Source organism: Aethalodelphis obliquidens, unplaced genomic scaffold (genome assembly GCF_003676395.1).
Source record: "Aethalodelphis obliquidens isolate GAN/ISIS:26980383/991018 unplaced genomic scaffold, ASM367639v1 scaffold41, whole genome shotgun sequence".
Classification (NCBI taxonomy): Eukaryota; Metazoa; Chordata; class Mammalia; order Artiodactyla; family Delphinidae; genus Aethalodelphis; species Aethalodelphis obliquidens.
This window is the reverse complement of record NW_020837985.1, coordinates 2,128,476-2,151,352: the sequence shown is the minus strand read 5'-3', so window position 1 is coordinate 2,151,352 and position 22,877 is coordinate 2,128,476. Positions and strand designations below refer to the sequence as shown.

The window sequence follows — 22,877 nt, the reverse complement described above, 5'->3', positions numbered from 1 at the left end:
CGTGCGAACGGCATCTGTGAATCCCTTGCCTGTGGCTTCTAGTTAGATCCGGCCAATGGAAGGAAGACAGAGATCTGGAGGCAGAGGCAGGGTGGAAGGCGGATTATTTATTCCTGCCAACACCTCCCTGTTGTAACTAATTACCACAACCCTAGAGTCGTAAAGCAACACAAATTATTATTTTACAGTTCTGTAGGTCACAAGTCTAGAATGGGTTGGCAGCACCGGTCCCTCCTGGAGGCTCTAAGGGAGAATCCACTCCTTTGCCTTTTCCAGTTTCCAGAGGCTGCCTGCTTTCCTAGGCTCTTAGCCCCACATCTCCTTGACCTCTGCTTCCACCGTCGCACTTCTTTTTCTGTCTCTGAGTGTCCGTCCTCCACCCTAGAAGGGATGCCTGGTCCCAACGGCGCTTTCATCCCGTCTAGCTCATTCTCCACGCGGCAGCGATCAGATCGTGTCACTTGTCTATTTAGTACCCTTTGGTGGGTTTCCGCTACACTTAGAATAAAACCTAATTTCTTACCAAGGGCTGGTAAGGCCCTCCATGATCTGTCCCACCTATCTTTCTAGCCTCATCTCATCCCACTCTCCTTGTTATACTCCAGCCACACTCACTCTCCGTCAAGCCCTTGAACTTGTCAAGTTATTTCCCCACCTGAAAGCCTTTGTATTGTTTCTTCTTCCTAGGCTCTTTCTTATCAGCAGGGCTTAAATGTCACCTACTCAAGGAAGCCTTCCTTTAGTTCCCCATGCAAAGTAGGGTCTGACCTTCCCCCCATCCCAACTCCATTATTCTATATTTCAACCCTTCGATTATTTCCTTGGTGGTGCCTATTACAATTTGTAATGATTTCACTTGCTTGTCTTTTTTTAAATATTTATTTATTTATCTGGCTGGGCCGGGTCTTAGTTGCAGCACGCAGGATCTCCACTGCCACGTGTGGGATCTTCGTTCTGGCATGCAGGCTCTTTAGTTGCAGCATGTGGGATCTAGTTCCCTGAGCAGAGATTGAACCCGGGCCCCCTGCATTGGGAGTGTGGAGTCTTAACCACTGGACCACCGGGGAAGTCCCTGTTTGTCTTTTCATGTATTCTCTACTAGATTGTAAATCCATGAGCACAAGGATTATGTCTTACCTAATACTGTATCCCTAATATCTTTGAGTGTGACAAAGCAGACCCTTAATGTAATATTTGTTGTGTGTGGTATACGGCCATTTCTTAGACTCTGAGAAGCAATGGTTAATAAAGCCAATTGTAGACTTTATTGCTGTGTGAGCCGGTTTCCTTTACTTGTTTACAGACTCTCTAACCTGACCAGCTGATGCCATCATTGTATCTCCAGCCCCACTATAATGTTGCAGGTAATAAATACATTCAATAAAATCACTATTCAATTCACTCGATTCAACAGCTACTTAGAAGCACTATGCACTGTGCATCTTACAAGGAGAAGGGTGAGGGTGAGTGTCATCATCTACTTGTTTTTTGTTGGGTTTTTTTTTTTCAAGTTTAAATAATTTTTATTTAAGCACTGATTTTACAAAATGTGATAGTTCAAAAGGTGAACTAAATTTACAGCTTAATTTGTTCATGTAAATTGCCTTCAAAATACATTGGAGCTAGATGTGTATATAAGATTTTACATGTGTTTTGGAAGAAATCACACAGAAGCAGCTGCCTTTTTCAATAAAAACTTGGCCAGTTTCACATCTCTTTTGGTCAGTCAACCACAGTCATGTGATGTGAGAGTTATCTGGACCTTGTTGTACACATTGAACCACTCTAGGTGATGATTCATCTTCTCTGTTTGTAGGGCAACTCAGGACATAAAGCCAAATGCCTTCGATAGTTACTTCTTCTCAGACTTGGCTTCCTCACACGGGAGGAAGGGGGTGGACCAGTGATGTGTGTGACCCACTGTGTGACTCGATGACCAGCATAAGGAGATAAGTGCTGTGTTCCCTGATGAAAATTTTTGAAAGAGAACTCTTTGTAGATGGCATCTCTCTCACTTAATTCCGACCACCCTGTTGCTTTAAGGTCAAGTGTAACTTGGTGCCTCTCCTCTGCTATCAACCAGTGCGCATCTGTGGACTTAATGGCCACAAAACAGAGTGCTCATCTTCTCCAACATCGAGTTATTTTACATTTCTTCTATTAAAGAATTCCGAACTGCCAAATGGACTCATGGCCACGAGGCTCCGGTTCCTGCCTCTCAGTGCAGCGAGCCCTGTTGTTTTGTTGTTGTCGCTGCTGTTGTTTTTCTGGCCGCGCCAAGGGGCACGCATGATCTTAGTTCCCTGACCAGGGATCGAACACGCACCCGCTGCATTGGAAGCATGGAGTCTTAACCACTGGACCACCAGGGAAGTCCCCTGTCATCATCTACTTGTAAAGAAGAATAGTATTATTTTACTTATACGTGTAAATAATAGCAGGAATTAGTTACCATGCCTATTATGGGCCAGAAACCATGATAAATTTATTATATACATCATCTCATTTAATCTTCAAAACAGCCCTACTACAGTATAGCATACCAACTAAGAACATAGGTTCTAGAATCATATTGATTTGGGTTCAAATGCCAGGTTTGCTACTCTTGCAAAGTTCCTTAACTTCTCTGTGCTTCCATTTCTTCATGGGTAAAATGGGGGTAATGGTAATAGCCACACCTTGTTAGGGTCGTTGAGAGAATTAAACAAGATCATGTATGTGAATGTGCTTAGTTCAGTGCCTGGCACATAGAAAGCATTCTATAGATGCCAGCTTCTGCTTCTTAACTTGCTCTTCTGGGGGACACTGTATGTCCTACAGCATCACACGATGCAACCAGCACACAGGGAGACTGGGTTAGCCAGGCTGAGTTCCTGCCCTTTAGAAGCACACCATCCGAGACAGCTGTGAGCACACACTCAGAATTCAGAAGAGAGCAATATGTTCCTCCAAATGGCTGTGTTCATTTCATAGGCCAAGCCCAGTAAACCATGTTCTCATTTCCTTTTCCACCAAAATAGCTATCTCTGCTCCCTGAAGAGGCCTTGGATTATTATAGTTCCCTAAATGCCCTGAAATTCTCAGGAAAGAAGGAATGTTCTTTTTTTTTTTTTTAAAAGCAGGCACAGCTTGGAGCTAGAAGACAAAAGGTTAAATTATCTTAAGCTACAACAATGTAACTCATTTCCTGTTTTTCTCAACTGTCTAGACGCAGATCTCATAAGCATTAGCCATGAATCCCACCATCAGGTTAAAAATAGAAGGTTTAAATATGAAATGCTCTTGGGGGGAAAGATTGTAGGTTTCTACCTTCATCCGCAAAATGACTACTTTGAAACAGGATATTTTGTCTTTGTTGTTAGTTTTCCCATAAGTTCTGTTGAGCTGTATTTCCATAAGCAGGAGTGGAGAACACCTTTTTTCTAAAGAATATATCTGCCCCTGTTGAAGCAAATGTCATTTTCCCCATAGATTTTAAAAGCCATCTGAAGACATACCTTACAGCAGCTTCTCTTAACAAGGAATGTGGTCACACTTACTTTAAAAATTTCACGTTATTGTGCAGACCAACATTTAGTCTCAAATAAATTTATACAACAAAAATTGCATATAAATTTGACGTTTTCTTCTTCTTTTATATCTTCTGCTTCTATAAAGTTTGTGTGATATTTTGTTTATAAAATATAAGTTTTCTGAAAAACATTTTTTTAAAAAACTCCTTTAATAATCCCTGAGCAGTGTTACACAAGTGGGGGGGCGGGGATCTACCGTGACAAGTTTCCCAAATTCACTGGGCCACAGAGCCCTTTTATCCTGATGAGCCTATTAACACCTCCCAAAACAGTACCCCATGGAATACCAGTTTAGGAAACACGAATTGCATACCTCTATGATTTTTTTTTTCTGTTTTCGGAATTCTCTGAGGTTAGGTCTCTTCTCTAATAACCTCAGCTATGTGAATCATAACATAAAACTGAAAGTAGGGCTTCCCTGGTGGCGCAGTGGTTGAGAGTCTGCCTGCCGATGCAGGAGGCGCGGGTTCGTGCCCCGGTCCGGGAGGATCCCACGTGCCGCGGAGCGGCTGGGCCCGTGAGCCATGGCCGCTGAGCCTGCGCGTCTGGAGCCTGTGCTCCTCAATGGGAGAGGCCGCAGCAGTGAGAGGCCCGCGTACCGCAAAAAAAGAAAAAAAAAAATTCAAAACTTAAAGTAAACAAGTACTACTGACCGTTTATTTCAAGTAAACAAGCAATACTGTAATGTTCTCCTTATTTGGGGGAGATGAATTGAAGTGTACCTTACACATACTCATGCATTTACTTTAGAATGAAAATATTCATTATGGCTTTTCATATTTATACAGATTCATACTGAAATAAATGTAGATGTGTGTGTGTTTAGTATACATATACATATTTCCTAGCTCTGTCCACTGAGAGGACCTAGAAACAATGACACCCCAGTAGCAATGAGCACACCCACCACCAAGATCATGGTTTCTAAATTCATCCTCCAATAGAAGGAACTAGTGCTTTTCGGAAAAAAGGTTGATTCCAGGGTTGGGGCAAGGAAAATGCAAGATGAGCTTAGAAAAAGAAGGAAGTGCCATAACGTGAGGAGGTACAAACAAATGATAGAGCGCGTTGAAAGGGTACGGGAGCCAGCCTGACTATGCTCCTAGTGGCCAAAGCTGGAACAATCTGAGCAACAAAATTAATAATGACAGTATCAGATTATAACCCATAAAATAAAATGTGTACAAGCTCATTCTAATATAAATAAGTGGGGGAGAAGGAACAACTCTTCCCTAGAGAGGAATTCCAATTAATAAACATAGGCATGAAGGAAATAGAAAATCTCCAGTAAGCAAATACCACATTAGTAACTGCTGCTGGCAAGAATCCTCCATAGATGCTAGAACGAGTGTGCAAAAGTATGAGAAACAGGATATATTCATAGTCTCAAAGTACCTGCCCAAGATATTTGTTAGCTACAAAAGGTAAAACAGTAACTTAAAATGGAGAAACCTGACAAGTACCACTTTAACCAAGAGGTCAAGGTTAGCAACACCAGTTATAAAATATATTGGCATCATGTACCTCCTGATATGGTACATGGTGGAAGATGTAACATTACTTCTGAGGTATCCTTGCCGAAACTGCATTACCTCAGTTTAATCAAAGAAAACACAAACCCAAATTGAAGGACATTCCACAAAGTAACCGGTAAGTTCTTTTCAAAAGTGTCGAGATCATGAACCACAATAAAAAACTACATTAGAGAAGACTAAGCTAGTCTCGTCTCATAAATTCACTGGATCGCTATAGGAAATTGGAAAGTTAAACAGGAAAACAAGCAATTTCAAGTAAGATCTGTAATTTACTTAATCATATTATAACAATCTTAATTTCCTGGTTTTGATCATCATACTGTGGTTAGTTAAGATGTTAACATTAGGGAAAGCTAGTGAAGCATATATAGGAATTCTCTGTACTATTTTTGTAACTTTTCTTTAAGTCTAAAATTAGTTCAAAATTTTTAAAAGTTAAAAAAAAGTTCATTAGCCAAGTATCCATAACTCTATTCCTGTGCATATCAATGATATTAATAACACTAATGGTAATAATAATGTGATAAAAAAATTTTTTAACTTTCAATTTCTGATCACTTTTAATGTACCAGGAGTTGTAGTAGGACCTTGTATGTGTTCCTTCCTCTGTGTGTGTGTGTTTCCTTTTAACCTTTACAACGCAAGATCATAAAGCTAAGCAACATGACCAAAGTAATTTTGCTGGTAAACAGCAAGAGATATGACATCAACTTTTGCTATAACCTAGCAGAGAGGATGAAAGTAAATTACTTACTGTTTGAAAGAGGCTAAATAGCAACCTACACTTATAGGCAGTGCTGAAGATCTGTGCTACACTACTTCTGTTTCTTGTTCATTTCTCTAAGACTTGAAGGCATGTCAACAATGCAGAAATTCAAGAATATAAATTAATTAACACCATGCATGAATAATGTCCTCTTTACTCTCTGAAATTTTGTCTATAAAATTCCTCAGGGTTGCATGCATGCTTTGGAAGACTCTGCCAAGCACTTTCTCATAAATTTTATTTAATGCTCACAACCACTAAATGAGATAGGTTTCATTTTTGCTATTTTACAAACAAAAAGAAAAGTAAATCTCAAGGAGGCTGAGAGATTTTTCTTTTCCCCACACATCCCTCCACCCAATAGCCAACAAACCCAGTCATTTTTGTCCACTGAAATTAAGGTCAACTAACATCCAAGTTGTCCTTGAATGAGAAAATAAGTAATGAAAGTACGGGGTTGGTGGCTGGCAAGGGGGCAGGCAGATGGGAAGGAGGAAGACATTTTGGATAATTAATAGTTAAAAATATGCTTCTAAACTCAGCTCAACCATTTTCTGTGACCTAGACAAGTTACTTGTTCTGCCTCCTTCTCCTCAACTGAAAAAAAAAAAGAATTTCAGTAGTGTAATGGGGTGTCCCCCTGAACTCATGTCCATTCACAACTTCAGAATTTGACCTTGCTTGGAAATAGAGTCACTTAAGATGTAACTAGCTTATTTAAGATGAGGTCAAAATAAAATTAAAATTAAAAAAAAAAAAAGATGAGGTCATACTTGGAGGTTCCTCAAAAAACTAAAAATAGAACTACCATATGACCCAACAATCCCACTCCTGGGCATATACCCAGAGAAAACCATAATTCAAAAAGATACATGCACCCCAATGTTCATTGCAGCACTATTTACAATACCCAGGACATGGAAGCAACCTAAATGTCCATCAACAGAAGAATGGATAAAGAAGATGTGGTACATATATACAATGGAATAGTACTCAGCCATAAAAAGGAACAAAATGGCGACATTTGCAGAGACATGGAGAGACCCAGAGACTGTCATACAGAGTGAAGTAAGTCACAAAGAGAAAAACAAATATCGTATAATATTGCTTATATGTGGAATCTAGAAAAATGGTACAGATGAACTTATTTGCAAAGCAGAAATAGAAACACAGATATAGAGAACAAACTTATGGATACTGGCGGTGGGGGGGATTAACTGTGAGATTGGGATTGACATATATACACTACTATGTATAAAATAGATAACTAATGAGAACCTACTATATAGCACAGGGAACTCTACTCAGTGCTCTGTGGTGACCTAAATGGGAAGAAAATCCAAAAAAGAGGGGATATACGTATACGTGTAACTGATTCACTTTGCTGTACAGCATAAACTAACACAACATTGTAAAGCAACTATACTCCAATAAAAATTAATTTTAAAAAAAACAACAAAGAAAACAGTAAGATTTGCTCATCATAAACTATTAAAAAAAATTTTTTTTTTTTAAAAGATGAGGTCATACTGGAGTAGGGTGGCCCTTAACCCAATATGGCTAGTCTCCTTAGAAGAAGAGGAAGCAGAAACACACAGGGAGAGGACAATGTGACCTTGGAGACAGAGACTAGAATGATGCATCTACAAGCCAAGGAATGTAACCATCAGAAGCTAGAAAAGCCAAGAAAGGACTCTCCCCTGCCGGTTTCAGAGGGAGCGTGGCCCTGATGACACCTTGATTTCAGACTTCGAGCTTCCAGAACTGTTAGAATTTGTGTCTGTTATTTTAAGCCACAGAGTTTGTGATACTTTGTTATGCATGCAGCCCTAGGAAATGTATACAATTGCTTAGTTTACAAAAAGGTCATGTTTCTGCCCTCCGAAAGTTTGCATTACTAAATAAATGGATAGAGTCAACATAGGTACACTTTTAAGTATCTGTGCTGGCTATTCACCATTTACACACACTCTCCTCCATTCCCTACCCTTCTGTGTGGCCTGGAGGGGCTGATTATGAAGGACTGCAATGTCCAGGCTCCTTTGCCCTTAGCTTCTGGTTGGGTTTGGCCAAAGGGTGACAACAACTGGGAACTGGAAGAAAGGACATGGAAGGTTGGATATTTCCTGCTCTCTCCTGCCTCAATGTTCTGGCAATGTCTTCATATCTCTACTACTACAGCTCCTGCTGGGCCCCCTGCCCAACTCACAACTGCCATCTGCAGCTCTGAGATCCATGATACAATTTCCTCCACTGCTCCTTCAGGCCTTCGTGTGGAACAGCTTCCCTCTGCTGACAGTCCCTGAGAGCCTCAACACCCCTATTGGTTCCTTTTATCCCTGCCTATTATGGGCTGCTTGCTTCTGTCCCCCCCACCCCCCGAATTTCATATGTTGAAGCTCTAACCCACAATGTGATGGTATTTGGAGATGGGACATTTGGGAGGTAATTAGGTGTACATTAGGTCATGAGGGTGGGGTCCCCATAGTGGGATAAGTGCCCTTTTAAGCAGAGAAAGAAAGACCAGAGGGACTTACCTGGTGGTCCAGTGGGTAAGACTCTGCGCTCCCAATGCAGGGGGTCTGGGTTTGATCCCTGGTCAGGGAACTAGATCCCACATGCATGCTGCAACTAAGAGTCTGCATGCCGCAACTAAGAAGTCTGCATGCTGCAACTAAAAGATACCGCATGCCTCAACAAAGATCCCATGTGCCGCAACTAAGAGCCGGCACGACCAAAATAAATAAATAAGTATTTTTTAAAAAAAGAGCGAGAGGGAGACCAGAGCTTTCGTCCGCCTCCATGCGAGGAGAAAGAGGGCAGTCATCTGCAAGCCAGGAAAAGAGCCCTCACCAAGGCTCTGGTCTTAGACTTCCCAGCCTCCAGAACTGTGAGAAATAAACATCTGTACTTTCAGCCACTTAATCTATGATATTTTTATAGAAGCTCAAGCTAAGACACTGACTCACCTGGGTTAACAGTCCCTTCATTAAATTGTCTTCAAAATCCTGGCTGAGTGTATCTTAGATTTTCCTTCCAAGACCCTGACTAACAGATCGGCTATAATGTAAAACCAAACAGATATAAACCTGGCCAATGCTGGACTCTGTCAGGGTGACTCATACCTGCAGTTTTCCCTTCTGGGCAATGGATTTTTTAAATTATTGCATGAGTTACAAGGGTCCATTCAGGTCTATCCAACCTAGAAAACTACCTTTATGAATAACTCGAGAACTGCTTTAACTCTGGGCTCACAAAAGACCACAAAATAATGCATTAAAAATGATTATAACATTGTAAATCAACTATACGCCAATAAAATTTGTTTTTAAAAGTGACTGGGCCCAACACTCTACAAAATACATGCCCAGTTCTCCTCAAAACTGTCAAGGTCATGAAAAACAAAGAAAGATTGAGAAACTGTCACAGACTACAGGAGGCACAACAACTAATTCAATGTCGTGGTATCCTAAACTGAACTGTAGAACAGAAAAGGGACATTACCCTATTTTCTGTGTTTCTTGAATGGAGCACTTAGGTTATTGAAATGAACCTTTGGTTTCAACCAGAGTGGGATACGTCTGGGGAGACCCTGAGAAACAGTCCCATGGAGAGCAGCTTCAGATGGAACACAGACTCCTTCAGACATCTGGACGTAAGACCCAGCCTTTAAGCCCTCATCCCTTTCATTCTCCAAGCTACAAAATGGGTCATCTCATCAGGTATTAACCCTTAGCAAAGAGCAGTGGACATGAAGGGTATCTGGGGCCACGGTAAGAATAAGCTCACACGGGCCCTTCACAGCATGGGCAGCATCTCACAGTCTCTTTTACCTCTCCAAATTCCTTGCAGAGGTAGGGCCAGCACACACATTTTTGTTGATGCTGCTAACAGAAAATGAGATCCTACACAGAAACACACATAGCAGGGACTTGTCTCCTATATACACCTGTATTCCCTTGGCCTGGTTAGTGTCTGTATAGTAGGCACTCAATAATCACTTATTTGGTGAATTAATTAGTTTATCAATCAACTGCTGCCCATTGGCACTGATGACATCTTAAGAAAAGGTGTTACAAGGTCCCCATCCAACAGTCTCAAAGTTTTATTCACATTTTTATGTTTTTTATTTGGACCTCTCCACCTCATTCAAATAGTCACTATATGTCCCAAATATACGTCACAAAAGAAGAATTCCGTGATCTTGTTATTATTTTTCCATTGATTAAAAAATAATAACAATTGATGATTTTTGACAAGGTTGCTAATATCAAAGGGGAAAGAACAGTCTCTTCAACAAATGGTGTTGGGAAAACTAGACATCCAAAGGGAAAAGAATGAAGTTAGAACCTTATCTTACAGCATACACAAAAACTAACTAAAAATGGATTAAAGACTTAAAAATCTAAAACTGTAAAACTCCTAGGAGAAAACACAGGGAAAAAGCTTTATGACATTGGACTTGGCAATGATTTCTTTGATATGACAGCAAAAGCACAGGCAACAAAAGCAAAAGTAGACAAATGGGATTACATCAAACTTTAAAATTTCGTGCATGAAAAGACACAATTAACAGAGTTAAAAGCCAACCTATGGAATGAGAGAAAATGTTTGCAAATCATGAATCTGATAAGGAGTTAATATCCAGAATATATAAAGAACTCCTACAACTCAACAACAAAAAATCAAATAACCTGATTTTAAAATGAGCAAAGGACTTGAATAAACATTTCTCCAAAGATGATATGCCAACAGCCAACAAGCATATGAAAAGATGCTTAACATCACTAATCTTAAGGGAAATGCAAGTCAAAATCATAGAGAGGTACCACCTCACACCCATTAGGATGGCTACTATTAAAAAAAAAAAAAAAACAGAAAATAACAAGTGTTGGTGAGAATAAGGAGAAACTGGAACACTTGTGCACTGCTGGTGGGATTGTAAATGGTAAAAAACATGTAAAACACCATAAAAAACAGTTACGGCAGGTCCTCAAAAAATTAAAAATAGAACTACCATGTGACCCAGCAACCTACATCTGGATATATATTCAAAAGAATTGAAATTTAAAAAAAAAGAATTGAAATCAGGTTCTTGAAGAGGTATTTGCACACCCATGCTTTAGCACTATTCACAATAGCCAAAGATGGAAGCAACCCAAATATCAATTGATAGATGAATGGATGAACAAAATGTGGTATATACATACAATGGAATATTATTCAGCCTTAAAAAGGAGGGAGATCCTGTCAAGTGCTATACAACATGGATGAACCTCAAGGGCACTATGCTAAGTGAAATAAGCCAGTCACAAAAGAAGACAAATACAGCATGATTCCACTATATCAGGTATCTGAAGTAGTCAAACTCATAGAAACAATAAATAAATGGTGGCTACCAGGGGCTGGGGAGAGAAAGGAAAAGGGTGTTTTTCTTCAATGGGTAAAAATGTCCATTTTGCAAGATGAAAAGGTTCTACAAATCTATTTCACATCAGTATGAATATACTGAACACTACTGAACTGTATACTTAAAATGGTTGAGATAGTAAATGTTATGGTTTTTTAAAAAAATAAATTTTGAATTCATTGATATTTGGGGGTTGGGGGGAAGGCGTATTTCCTTGTTTGGGGCCTGTGCTAGAATCTTTGTCTCCCAAGGTCCATTTCCACATCACCTCTTGACCTCATGGCCATCTCCTTGCTCCTGGTCCCTCGCTTCATTTGTTTACCTCTCACTCATGGCTGTTGAACCTGTCTCTTGTATTCACTGATCATCTGGCCTTCACCTCTCCCTTTCTTTCTTGCCCACAAATCCTACAGGATTTGGTCTTCTTCTAAGTACGCCAGGGAATCCCCTGGAAGCTGAATGTGAATAGCCAGTAATCAACTTATTAAATCAGACCCTTAACAATATTCTGCATTCAAGATATTAATGTCGAGTTTAAAGAGATTGATAAAACACCTAATGCAAAAAGTGTCATATTACAAAAGCACTTTAAAAATTATTCCAAACATGAAATAGCATTTAAACCCCATTATACTAACAATCTTATGATATTAACTTCCACGCATTATCTGGTGGGAAGGTAAATTGGTACAAACCTTTAGAAAAGTAACTTGGCAATATGTTTTGAGAATCACAGAAATATCCATGCCCTTTAACCTATTAACCCCATTTCCAGGAATCTGCTCGAAGTATACTATAAAAGAAAAAAAAGGCTTATGTATAAAAGATGTTTATTTCCAAGTTATTTATGTAACTGCTGGTGGACATAATCAAAACATACTTTGTTTTTCTCCCACCATCCCTCCAAAAATTTATTCATTTGAGGGGGAGTGCCATTAGGAGGAAAAAAGGGGCTTGTCCTTGACTCCAGATGACAACTATTGCAGGACCCTGCCTGCTCTGGTCACTTCCAAGTAATGACAGTCTGATGTCACATCAAGTCACAAACATGGTCTTAATAGAGTAATTCCATGTGTCAGGTCATTATATTAATCAACAATTCAGTTTCATCCCAACGCTTTCCCCCCACTTCCCAGCTAGAGCCAGCTGTTCAGTGAGAGGTGTCGGGATGGGGGAAGGGAGTCTCATATGCAATTTCTGCTCTCTTCCACGACTCTTCCACATTCCCTCCCCCACTCACTAGCTGCTGTTCTGGATCCCATGTCAAAGTACCAATGGTGTAGACGGAAATGGTTATGCCTGGAAATACTTTAATTGGCTTGTGACTGGCACCATCGTAAGCCAACTTCGTGCTCTCTGGGCTTCGAAGCTATAAAAAACTGCCTTGTGCACTTGTGCACTTTTCTTGCTTGTGCACTTTTCATGGGATCTCTGGAGATCCCCATCTCTGGGAACTGCTCCAGTTTTAATTCTCAGGACAAAGGAGAAGCATTCCCTCTCAGCTGCCACCACCCCCTCTGCCCCAGGCTCCCTGGCAATCCTTTCCATTCAGACTTCATCATTTGATTTCCTCTCACCCTCCCAGAAAGTATGCTGGGCAGGACTTAAAATGACTCCCACTGGGACTGGATAAACTGTATATAGGTATACGATTAAATACTACTAAGCTATAAAAAAGAATGAACTATTGATACATGCAACAGCATGGCTGGAACTCAAAGCTGTTATTTCTGCTGAGTGAAAAAACCCAATCTCAGAAGGTTACACACTGCATGATTCTACTATGTAACACTCTTGAAAATGATAAAATTATAGTGATGGAGAAGAGATTAGTCATTGCCAGGGAATAGGGTCCACTGGAGGGTCTGACTGCAAAGATGGAATGTGAAGGAGTTTCTTCCTAGTTATAGGACAACTATGTATCCTGACTATGGTGGTAATTACATAAATCTACAAATCTATACATGTGATAAAATTTCATAGTAATACATACACACGTGAATGTAAAAAATGATAAAAACCAAGACACTGTACCAATGTCAATGTCAATTCCCTAGTTTTGAAAATGCACTATGGTTATATAAGATGTTATCATTGGGGAAAGCTGGGTGAAGGGCACACGGGAACTCTCTGTTTTATTTTTGCAACTTCTTGTGAGTCTTAGAGGACTTTTTTAAAATATATTTTTAAAAATAGCTCTAGCCTAGTACTCTCTCTCCCAAGTGACTCACATTTGAGTCCTAGGAAACACTCTCTCATCCTTTGCCCCAACAAACCCTGGGAGGGCAAAACCAAACACCACCTCTGTGTCCTGCTGCCACAGGCCAGTCTAGCCACTTCTCTTTTCCCCCAACAGTAGAAAAAAAATCTCAAGCTCAATATGTGGTCCTGAGGAAGCCCCCATCACACACTTTCAGGTAAGGAGGTAGCATCCAGGCCTTTCCCCTGGGGAGGGAGGGAGGAGTCCCAACATGCAATGCTCTCTCCAATAGCATCTCTCCACCCTCCGTCCATTTCCACACGCCCACTTGTGTATTCAGTCTGGCTGCAGGGATCCAGGACTTAGACGACAGGTCCATGAGAATTCCCCTGGTGTAGTGGATGCTGTGGTCTCTGCCCAGATCTCCCCACAGGACTGAGGCCCTCACTGCCACCCTGAGTCTCTTTGAAAATTGGTCTAAACTAGCTATCTTACCCAAGGTCATGGCCACTTCCCAGGGGCAATCTGCATCCAATGACTGGTAAAAAGACCCAATCTCCTTGCCCCAATAGGGAACAATTCTGCAAGACCATCTCCAGAGCTAGCAGAGGGCCAGCTGAGGCCTTTGTAGTGACTGCATCAAAGTTCAACTATTCCTTCTTCCAGCGCTACTTCCTTTATTCCTCCATAGGTGTTGATCCCCAAACACTCTTCAATAAACCTCCTGTACAAAAATCTCCATCAGGAGGCTTTTCCGAGGAACCTGACCTGTGACACTTGGTGAGTGCCATACATGATTATCAGTCTCACTCTCACTTTGCAATCTGATATCTATTGAATTGGTGCCTGAGCCAAAATTGAGAAAGGAAAAGCCCCGCCTAACACCATGTTATGCTTATAACAGGAATAACCAAAGAGAAACTAATAAATCATGAAAAATCAGCTGCATGGGATAGTAAATAGCCAGTAAAAATTATGAACATTTTGTACCAAAATATTTCAGAAAAATGACCATGATCTAATATTAAGAGAATACAAAATTGATTCTGGATCAAAATAAAAGAAAAAGAAAAAGCAATAAAGGACATCTTGGCAATATTCGGGGAAATCTGAATATAGACAATGTATTAGATAATACAGTTTCATCAATATTAACTTCTGGGACATGATGATAATAGTATTGTGATTAGGCAGAAAACTGGTTTTGTTCTTAGGAAATCCTATTGAGAGAGAAAGAGAAAGAGAGAGAAACTCTTTCCGGTAAAGAGCAAGAACTCACGCCCTGTAGCAATGTTATTCCCATTCCTGTGCTCAATGCTCCCCCTTGTGTACCAAGAGAGCAGAATGCATTCATCAAAATGCATTTTAAAAACTCCCCTGCACAGTGGGAAAGCAAAGCTCCAAGACTTCTAGAGAAGGCAAAGTGTGGCACATTTTAATGCACTCTCTCCAAACCCCTGACCAACAGTGTAGTTCCCATTCCCCAGCTTGCTGTCCACGTGTCAAAACCTGAGCTTCAGTTCTGGTGGAGGGAGAGTGTGGTTGGCCAAGGGGTGGGGAGGAGGGTACCTACAGCCTTGCCTGTGAAGGTCATGGGCTCCAGAGTCAAATAACCCGGGGGCTAAATCCCACCTGGTTCACTTACTAGCTGGGTGATTAGCCCCATGGTCTAATTAAAGTTCAGTAAGTATTAATCAATTTTTATGATCTACTAACCTATTCTTGAGAGATCCTTAGAAGTCCTACTGCCTTGTAAAGCACAGTTTGAAAAATACTGCCCTGGAGTATCTGATTTGTAGAGCTTACTCTTGGGTGAGAATCCATCTTATGTTTTTCCTACAAAGCTAAGATTACTCATATTAAAAACAAAAAATAAATTTAAAAAAAAACTCCCCTTACATGCACTGAAAAGGACTATTTCGTTAGGTTTATCTTTCCTCATAAGTGATTTCCAGAAAAAGTATCTTTTTAGTTCTCCACCAATTTTTCTGCTCGCCGCTGTGCCTCTTCTGGGTCTTCTGCTTTTGACCCTCTCACCATGGTCTCCTTTGAGGCAAGTCGCCCTCAGGGCCCAGGCCAGGATGTCTGGAGACTCTCGTCCTAGCTCCAATGTCGTGCACCTGTCTGCCTTTGCCTCCGCCTTCCTCTTGCTCCGTCTCTTCCTTTCAACAAATCCTCACTGAGCATCTGTCTGTGAAAGTCACTGTTCTTGTTGATCTTGGTTACAAAATGATCGGGATCATAGTTGCTGCCGTTTATTAGTTTATACTGGAGTCTAACTGGCCAGACTCTAGTAGGAAAGCCAGACATGTAAAAAGACTCAGGGAGTTGTTACAGCAGATACAAAACATGGTTAGCAGAAAATAACCTCAGGAGCCCACTGGGTTTAGAAGAGCTGAATTAAAATCCTAGATTTCCTACACACTGGATTTGTAAGCTTGAAGAAGTGAAATAACCTCTCTGGGCCTAGCTAGTATCATCTGTCAACTGCCTTAGGCTGGGAAAGCAGACCTTGAGACGGGGGATCCCAGGAAGCACAGCAAGGAGTGGGGAAGTGAGTCAGGAGAGGCAAGAAAGCAGGTTGCTGAGCAGGTGTTGAGTGGCTAGCAGGGGCTCGACCCTGCTGGGGACGCCTGGGAGAGGGTGCAGCACCCCACTCAAAGCTCTACCCTTTGAGGAGAAAAAAAGCAGAAGCATTTACCCACCAGCTCCAGCACATCAGCAGCTGAAGGCTGCTCTGGGCGTGTTAAGTCCTCCCTGCTTCCAGCCTGCCTGAGCCAGGGCCAAGTGCATTAGGACCAGGGAAAGCCCTTCACGGATGCACAAGGGCTTCACTCAGGTGAGGAAGAGTAAGGGGAGATGGGCACTACAGGGGAGGGAGGGATTGACAGCATCTGCTACACCTTCTAGAAGAACTGTTTTGGCGGACAAATGTGAGACTCGGGAAGCCCTGAGCAGAGTATGTGGCGGATGCATTAAACGCACCCGAACGTAAAAGTGTGATGAAGCATCTCCTCTATGCACCCCTGCATGATAGAGCATCTTAAGCATGCTCTTATCTCCTTGTTTCCTCATCAACCTTCAACTGGTGTGAGCCCAACCAAATCCTCAAAACAAAATCTCCCAGACCCATCCTTCCTCCCATTTCCATGACGGTCTCCATAGTCCTGACCCCCATCTGTTTGCATGCGGAGGCCTCTTCCCTCTGGTCTCCCCTCTGCCAGCCCCCACCTGACAATCACAGCTCAAGGACACCCTACAAGATGCTAGTTTCCCTACATCTCTCCCCTGTTTAAGAGCTTGCCCCCCGGCCCCTTTTTTTCCTACAAGATTAAGCCCTGAATCTCATCTTGAGGTTTGAGGCTCTCATGCAGTAAAGACACCCCACATTCCAAAGACAGGCCACCCCATTACTTCCCTAGGCTCTCACTTTTATAATCCACCCAGCATCTCAGCCCCGAGACCAGCTTGAGAAGCAGTGCCCTAATTTCGCCTTTGGATTTATTCCAATGTGACTGTACTGTCATCTTAGGGGCTAGTAATTCTGGAGTCATACCCAGGTTCAGATCACGTTCGTTTGAGTAGTAACTGTGCTCCTTTGGAAACATTGTCCACACATGTTTCCTCATCTGGGAAACAGAGATAATAATAATCTCTACTTCATAAGGCTGTTGTAAGGATTAATCTTTTCTTTTTTTAAAATAAATTTATTTATTTATTTAATTTTGGCTGCATTGGGTCTTCGTTGCTGCACGCGGGCTTTCTCTAGTTGCAGGGAGCGGGGGTTACTGTTGTGGCGCGCAGGCTTCTCATCGCGGTGGCTTCTCTTGTTGCGGAGCACGGGCTCTAGGTGCACGGGCTTCAGTAGTTGTGGCTCGCGGGCTCTAGAGCACAGGCTCAGTAGTTCTGGCGCACGGGCCTAGTTGCTCCGCGGCATGTGGGATCTTCCCAGACCAGGGCTCAAACCCACGTCGCCTGCATTGGCAGGCGGATTCTTAACCACTGCGCCACCAGAGAAGTCCAAGGATTAATCATTTTATACACAATCAGTAGCTTTGACCAGTGCCTGCTACAAAATGAGTGCCCAATAAATGTTGGCTATCACTATGGGTTCCCGCAAGGGGTAATTTTAAGATTCTTAAGAGAAATCTAGAGACATCTACTAAGAAGGTTTTCTCTCTGCATGAGCTCATGCTTCCTGAGCCTTCCTGCACCCAAAGTGCAGCTCAAAGCCATATAAGGCACCGAAACACCCTTCACCAGTGCACAAACAGCTCATCAGCCAGTCATTTAAAGGTCTCACCTTTATCCACAGCAGTCAAATCAAAGGTTAGAACAGCTGGACGAAAGGCTAAGAGCAGTATAATAGAAAAACAATTTGGGGAATTCTTCCTCGTTCCTCAGTCTCTCGTCACGTGAACACTGCCAGCAATCTCTGTAAGTGTGCGCCACACATCCCGGTTTTTTGTGCTGCTGGTCAATGCAGCTTTCACTACAGACAACATCTGAGGCTGTACCTGTTAAAAGCTGTGTTTGTTTATTAAAAAAAAAAAAGTCATGTGGGTAAATGTTTGAGTGAGAGAAGGTGTGGTTTATACATTTTTTATTTTTAATGAGTAATATATTCACGGGACTCACGACTCTTAAAAACACAAAGGGATATACGATGAAGTTTCCCTCCCTCCTCTGACACCAGCCACCCAGTTCTCCTGTCCAGAGGCCACTAACATTACCAGTTTGTTTTGGATGTTGGATACTCTTTCAGATATTCCACACAAATACATATTTTTTCTCTTTTAATGCACTTTTTCACTTGCTTTTTAAATTTAATTTTACTAAATATCTAATACATGCAAAAGAATATAACATAAGCTTAAGATAAAGAATAAAAACACCACTACTCAGCATAAGAAACATAACCTTCCTCATTTGTTTTCATAGCTTCATAATGCTTTCTTCCATAGCTATATCATAACTCATTTCATCAGTCCCCAGTGGGTGAGCCGGTAGGTGGTTTCCAATGTTTTGTTGTTACACTGAGTAACCTTGTTTATCCATCATCTTACATATGTGCAGTATATCTGTAAGATAAATTCCTAGAAGGGGAATTACTAAGCCAAAGGTATGCGCATAGGTCATTTTTTACAAATAAATTATCTGGATTGCCTTCCACAGAGTTTGAAACAAATTGATTTTTTTATTTTTGAAAATTTCCAAGATGCCTAGAAGTTTAATAAGTGGCAACATCATTTAATTGACAGAGCTAAGAGGATGGGAAAGCGAAAGGGTCACTTTAAAGTGACATTGTTTTTTAAAGGATGCACTAAATATCTTTTCTGTTTCACCCTGAGGTAATCATACAAAACAAGCCCTGGCTTCTCCTTCAATACTCAGTAAAGAGTCCAAGTATATACTTTATTCTGGTTTAATTCCTGTAAGGATTGATATTGTTCAGAACTGACCAAAATAATTATTTCCCGTAATGAGGTAATTATGTAATCAAGTTCAGCAACACTTCTTTGTAATTTTGTTTACTTAAAAATGCCTAATGCGGGGCTTCCCTGGTGGCGCAGTAGTTAAGAATCTGCCTGACGATGCAGGGTACATGAGTTTGAGCCCTGGTCTGGGAAGATCCCACATGCCACGGAGCAACTCAGCCCGGGCGCCAGAACTACTGAGCCTGTGCTCTAAAGCCCGCCACCCACAACTACTGAAGCCCTCACACCTGGAGCCTGTGCTCCACAAGAGAAGCCATAGCAACGAGAAGCCTGCGCACCTCAATGAAGAGTAGCCCCCGTTTGATGCAACTAGAGAAGGCCCGCGGGCAGCAACGAAGACCCAAGACAGTCAAAAATAAAATTTTTTTTTAAATTAAAAAAAAAAGGCCTAATGCCTAAGATATTTAAGAAGTACATCTTGCATTCCAAGTTTTGAAATAAAAATCCCTGTTATATGTAAGTTCTCTTGACATTCAATAGCATCAGGAACAAGCAGGATGACTATTAACTAAAGTGTTTATCTGGAAATACAACCACTGTCAGATTATAGGAAGCTATGAAATGGAATTTGGCATTGGCGATTCATGTAAATAAGTACAGTGAGTTAAAGTGACTTACTCAAAGCCAACATTACTTCTAATCACGAATCCACTTACAGCAAAAGAAGTAAGTCAATGAAGTGGCGCCCCCAGGATTCTCTGGTTTTACAATGCTCCCCATAACCCAGAAGTAGCTGATCTTCTGGATGGTAGAATAAATGACCTATTGAAGGCTGAGGCACAGTACCAGCTGGGAGACACCACCTGGTGATACTGAGGTCCTGTCCTAAAGAATGCAGTAAGCCATGACGGTGCTGCCAGAATTCATGGGTCCAGGCACCAAGGGAGAGTAGTGAAGCATCTCTGGCTGCTACACCCAATGACCCTGCTCTCCAAATGTTTGCTTCCCTTCTCCGTGACTTTGAATCAAATCCTTTTCGGCTTCAAGCAGCAAGAGTGACTTCTGTTACCTGCAACTGAAGCCTGACTGGTATGCTTACTGAATCAGCATCCCTCAGGGAGGGTTCTGAGCATCTGCCTTTTTTTTTTTTTTAACAACCTCTCCAACAAATCTTAAGCTAAAAAAGTTTGAAATCAATTGATAAACATTGTTTGCAGTAACTACAAAGTTGGTTAATTAAGGTAGATAGCTTTGAAAGACACTTTGCCCAGGCCACGGGGAAACTGGATGCCCCATTCCTGCCCCACGATAGAGAGCACCTCTCTAGCAACTGGAATTTGCTTACAGAATGTGGAGATGAACTGGGAACTGGGTAAAGATGATGGCAGCCTGGTCCTAACGTGGGATTATCTGGATTCAAACCTTGCCTCTGCCACTCACTAGCTATGTGGCTTTGGGTAAGTTACTTTAACTCACTGTGCTTTGGTTTCCCTATCTGCAACATGGGGAGAGTAACAGTTATCTACCTTACATTGTTGTTTTAAGGATTAAATGGGTTAATACACATACAGGACTTAGAAGGGCTATCTAGCACCTACTAGGCACACAGTTAAGTGTTAGCTATTCAAAACACGTTACCTTTCAGAGTTATGAAAAATTCCCTCTCTCTCTCTCAGACACACACACACAATCTCATCTGAGCCTCAAAATAACTCTTTCTTAAGTGAAGCAATGAAGGCCCAGAGAGGTTAAGTGACTTCCTCAAGGTCACACAGCAAGTGACTAACAAAGCACAGCTACAATGGGGACTAAGGACTCAAATCTGATTTTTCCTGTATTCTGAGTGCAGGCACTAGGTCTCCTCCACACCTGGCCCTGACGAGGTCACACACAGCTCTGCACCCTGTGGGCCTTGGGTGGGAAGTGACTCATCCATTGCCCATGGTTCTAGAAACGGTGTGTGCCAGAACAGTGATGTTATTAACATTTTGCCCCTCAATTTCTTTTCAATGTTCTTCCCAGAAATGGCTCTAAAATACCAGATCCCCATGGAAACCACAGGAAAGATTGCCTACTGACTCTAAGTGAAATTCTGCTACGACTGCTCCCTTGATAACAAATGGATGTTATTAAAAGCCTGGCTCTAACAGACGCCTGCCGTAGCTCATGGTGAAAGCCATGCTCTCCTTGGACTGAGAGGGTGAAAGAAATAGTTACTTCTCTGATGCCAGGCTATGTGGTCAGCTTAGAAGGAAGGAAAAAGTAATGTGATCCCCAACTGTCACGACCAGACACACAGGACAAGGTGCTTTCAATATATGTTTGCAACAGGTGACCAGAGTGAGGAACCCACCAAGAATGTGACAGTGACAATGATTCAATCAACTCGTGATAATCTCTGCTATCTCTGGAAGTCATCTGTAATGTGCTTTCTAGACCAAAAGGTGAAAGAATAGTAAGGCTTGGAGTGGAGGCTTGCGAGACTGCTAAAGAAAAAGGACAGTACAACCTAAACGAGAATTATATACCTTTCTAAACAGTACTGTTTGCAAAAGGACAGTATAATCTGAAAAAAGAACAGAATCCAGTCAAAGGGAAAAATGCAAAGAGCAAGAATTTAGCAGCACTTTACCAGCATTACCCAGAGATCCTGCAGGGGATGGGAGGAGACCTGACCTTCCAGACCCCTGCAGTAACAGGAATTGTTCCTTCATTAAATACTTGAGGCACGTTTGTTGCGTGCCTACACTGTGGCAGACACTGTACTAGGCAAGGCAGAGAGAGCTCACAGGCTAGTGAAAAGAAATAGAAAACAGACTTTACACAAATAAATACACAAACTCATTTCAGACAGTGATAATTGCTATGAAGGAAAAAAGTGGTGAAGTAGCCTGACGCTGACTGGGGCAGGCAGCTTCCGACACATGACCAGGGAAGGATTAGTTGACCTGTCAGGGAGCTAACAGCCAAGAGAAAATACGGGGCGAAAGGGTCAAATCAGAGCAAATGGAATGTGAGGTCCCTAAGGAAGGAATGAGTTCATCCTGCTCGGAGACAGAAACGTCACAGGGGAGGCAGGACGGGGAATGGCTGGGAGTGGTGGAGCTGGAATCACAGAGGCAGCCAATCAGACCCCGCAGGGCCTTGTGGGCCAGAGTAAGAACAGTGGATTTTACCTTAAGTACATGTTGAAGCCAGTGTGAAGTGGTGATGCTGGTGGTTTTAAAGAAGGGAAGTGAGATGATCTGGTTTATATTTTTAAAAGATCACTCTGGCTGCTTTGTGCAAAAAACACTGAAAGGTGGGAAGGGGACAAGGAAAAAAGGAGGGAACCTATGAGTGGTGGTGGCAAGGCTTCTCCACGACCCGGATGAAACACAGCCGGCCCGCTCTCCACCGGTTCCACATCTGTGCACTTTTTTTTTTCCTTAAGTTATTTTTATTTATTTTTTTAATTGGGGTATAGTTGTTTTACAATGTTGTGTTAGTTTCCACCATACAGCGAAGTGGAGTTCCCTGTGCTATACAGCAGATTCTCATTAGTCATCTATTTTATTCATACTAGTGTATATATGTCAATCCCAATCTCCCAATTCATCCCGCTACCTTTTCCGCCCTTGGTGTCCATGCATTTGTTCTCTACATCTGTGTCTCTATTTCTGCCTTGCAAACAGGTTCACCTGTACCATTTTTCTAAATTCCACATATATGCGTTAATAGACGATATGTTTTTCTCTGACTTACTTCACTCTGTATGACAGCCTCTAGGTTCATCTGTGTCTCTACAAATGACCCACTTTTTATGGCTGAGTAATATTCCATTGTATATATGTACCACATCTTCTTTATCCATTTGCCTGTCAATGGGCATTTAGGTTGCTTCCATGACATGGCTATCGTAAGTAGTGCTGCAATGAACACTGGGGTGCATGTCTTTTTTTTTTTTTGGTACACAG

At 41.7% G+C, this 22,877-nt stretch overlaps 1 protein-coding gene across 2 annotated transcripts in view; it reads right to left on the bottom strand.

Moving 5' to 3' along the window:
* NTAQ1 (N-terminal glutamine amidase 1) overlaps nucleotides 1–22,877 on the bottom strand; it is a 76,792-nt gene that overhangs the window by 30,443 nt on the left and 23,472 nt on the right. The window contains exon 6 of one of the 2 annotated variants that reach the window (XM_027132381.1): nucleotides 17,773–18,010. The exons of the other annotated variant lie outside the window; for it this stretch is intronic. Within the exon in view, the coding sequence (XP_026988182.1) occupies nucleotides 17,976–18,010 (35 nt within the window). The 3' untranslated portion in view covers nucleotides 17,773–17,975. Of the gene's footprint in view, nucleotides 1–17,772; nucleotides 18,011–22,877 lie in introns of those variants that run through there. 2 annotated transcript variants of the gene reach the window in all.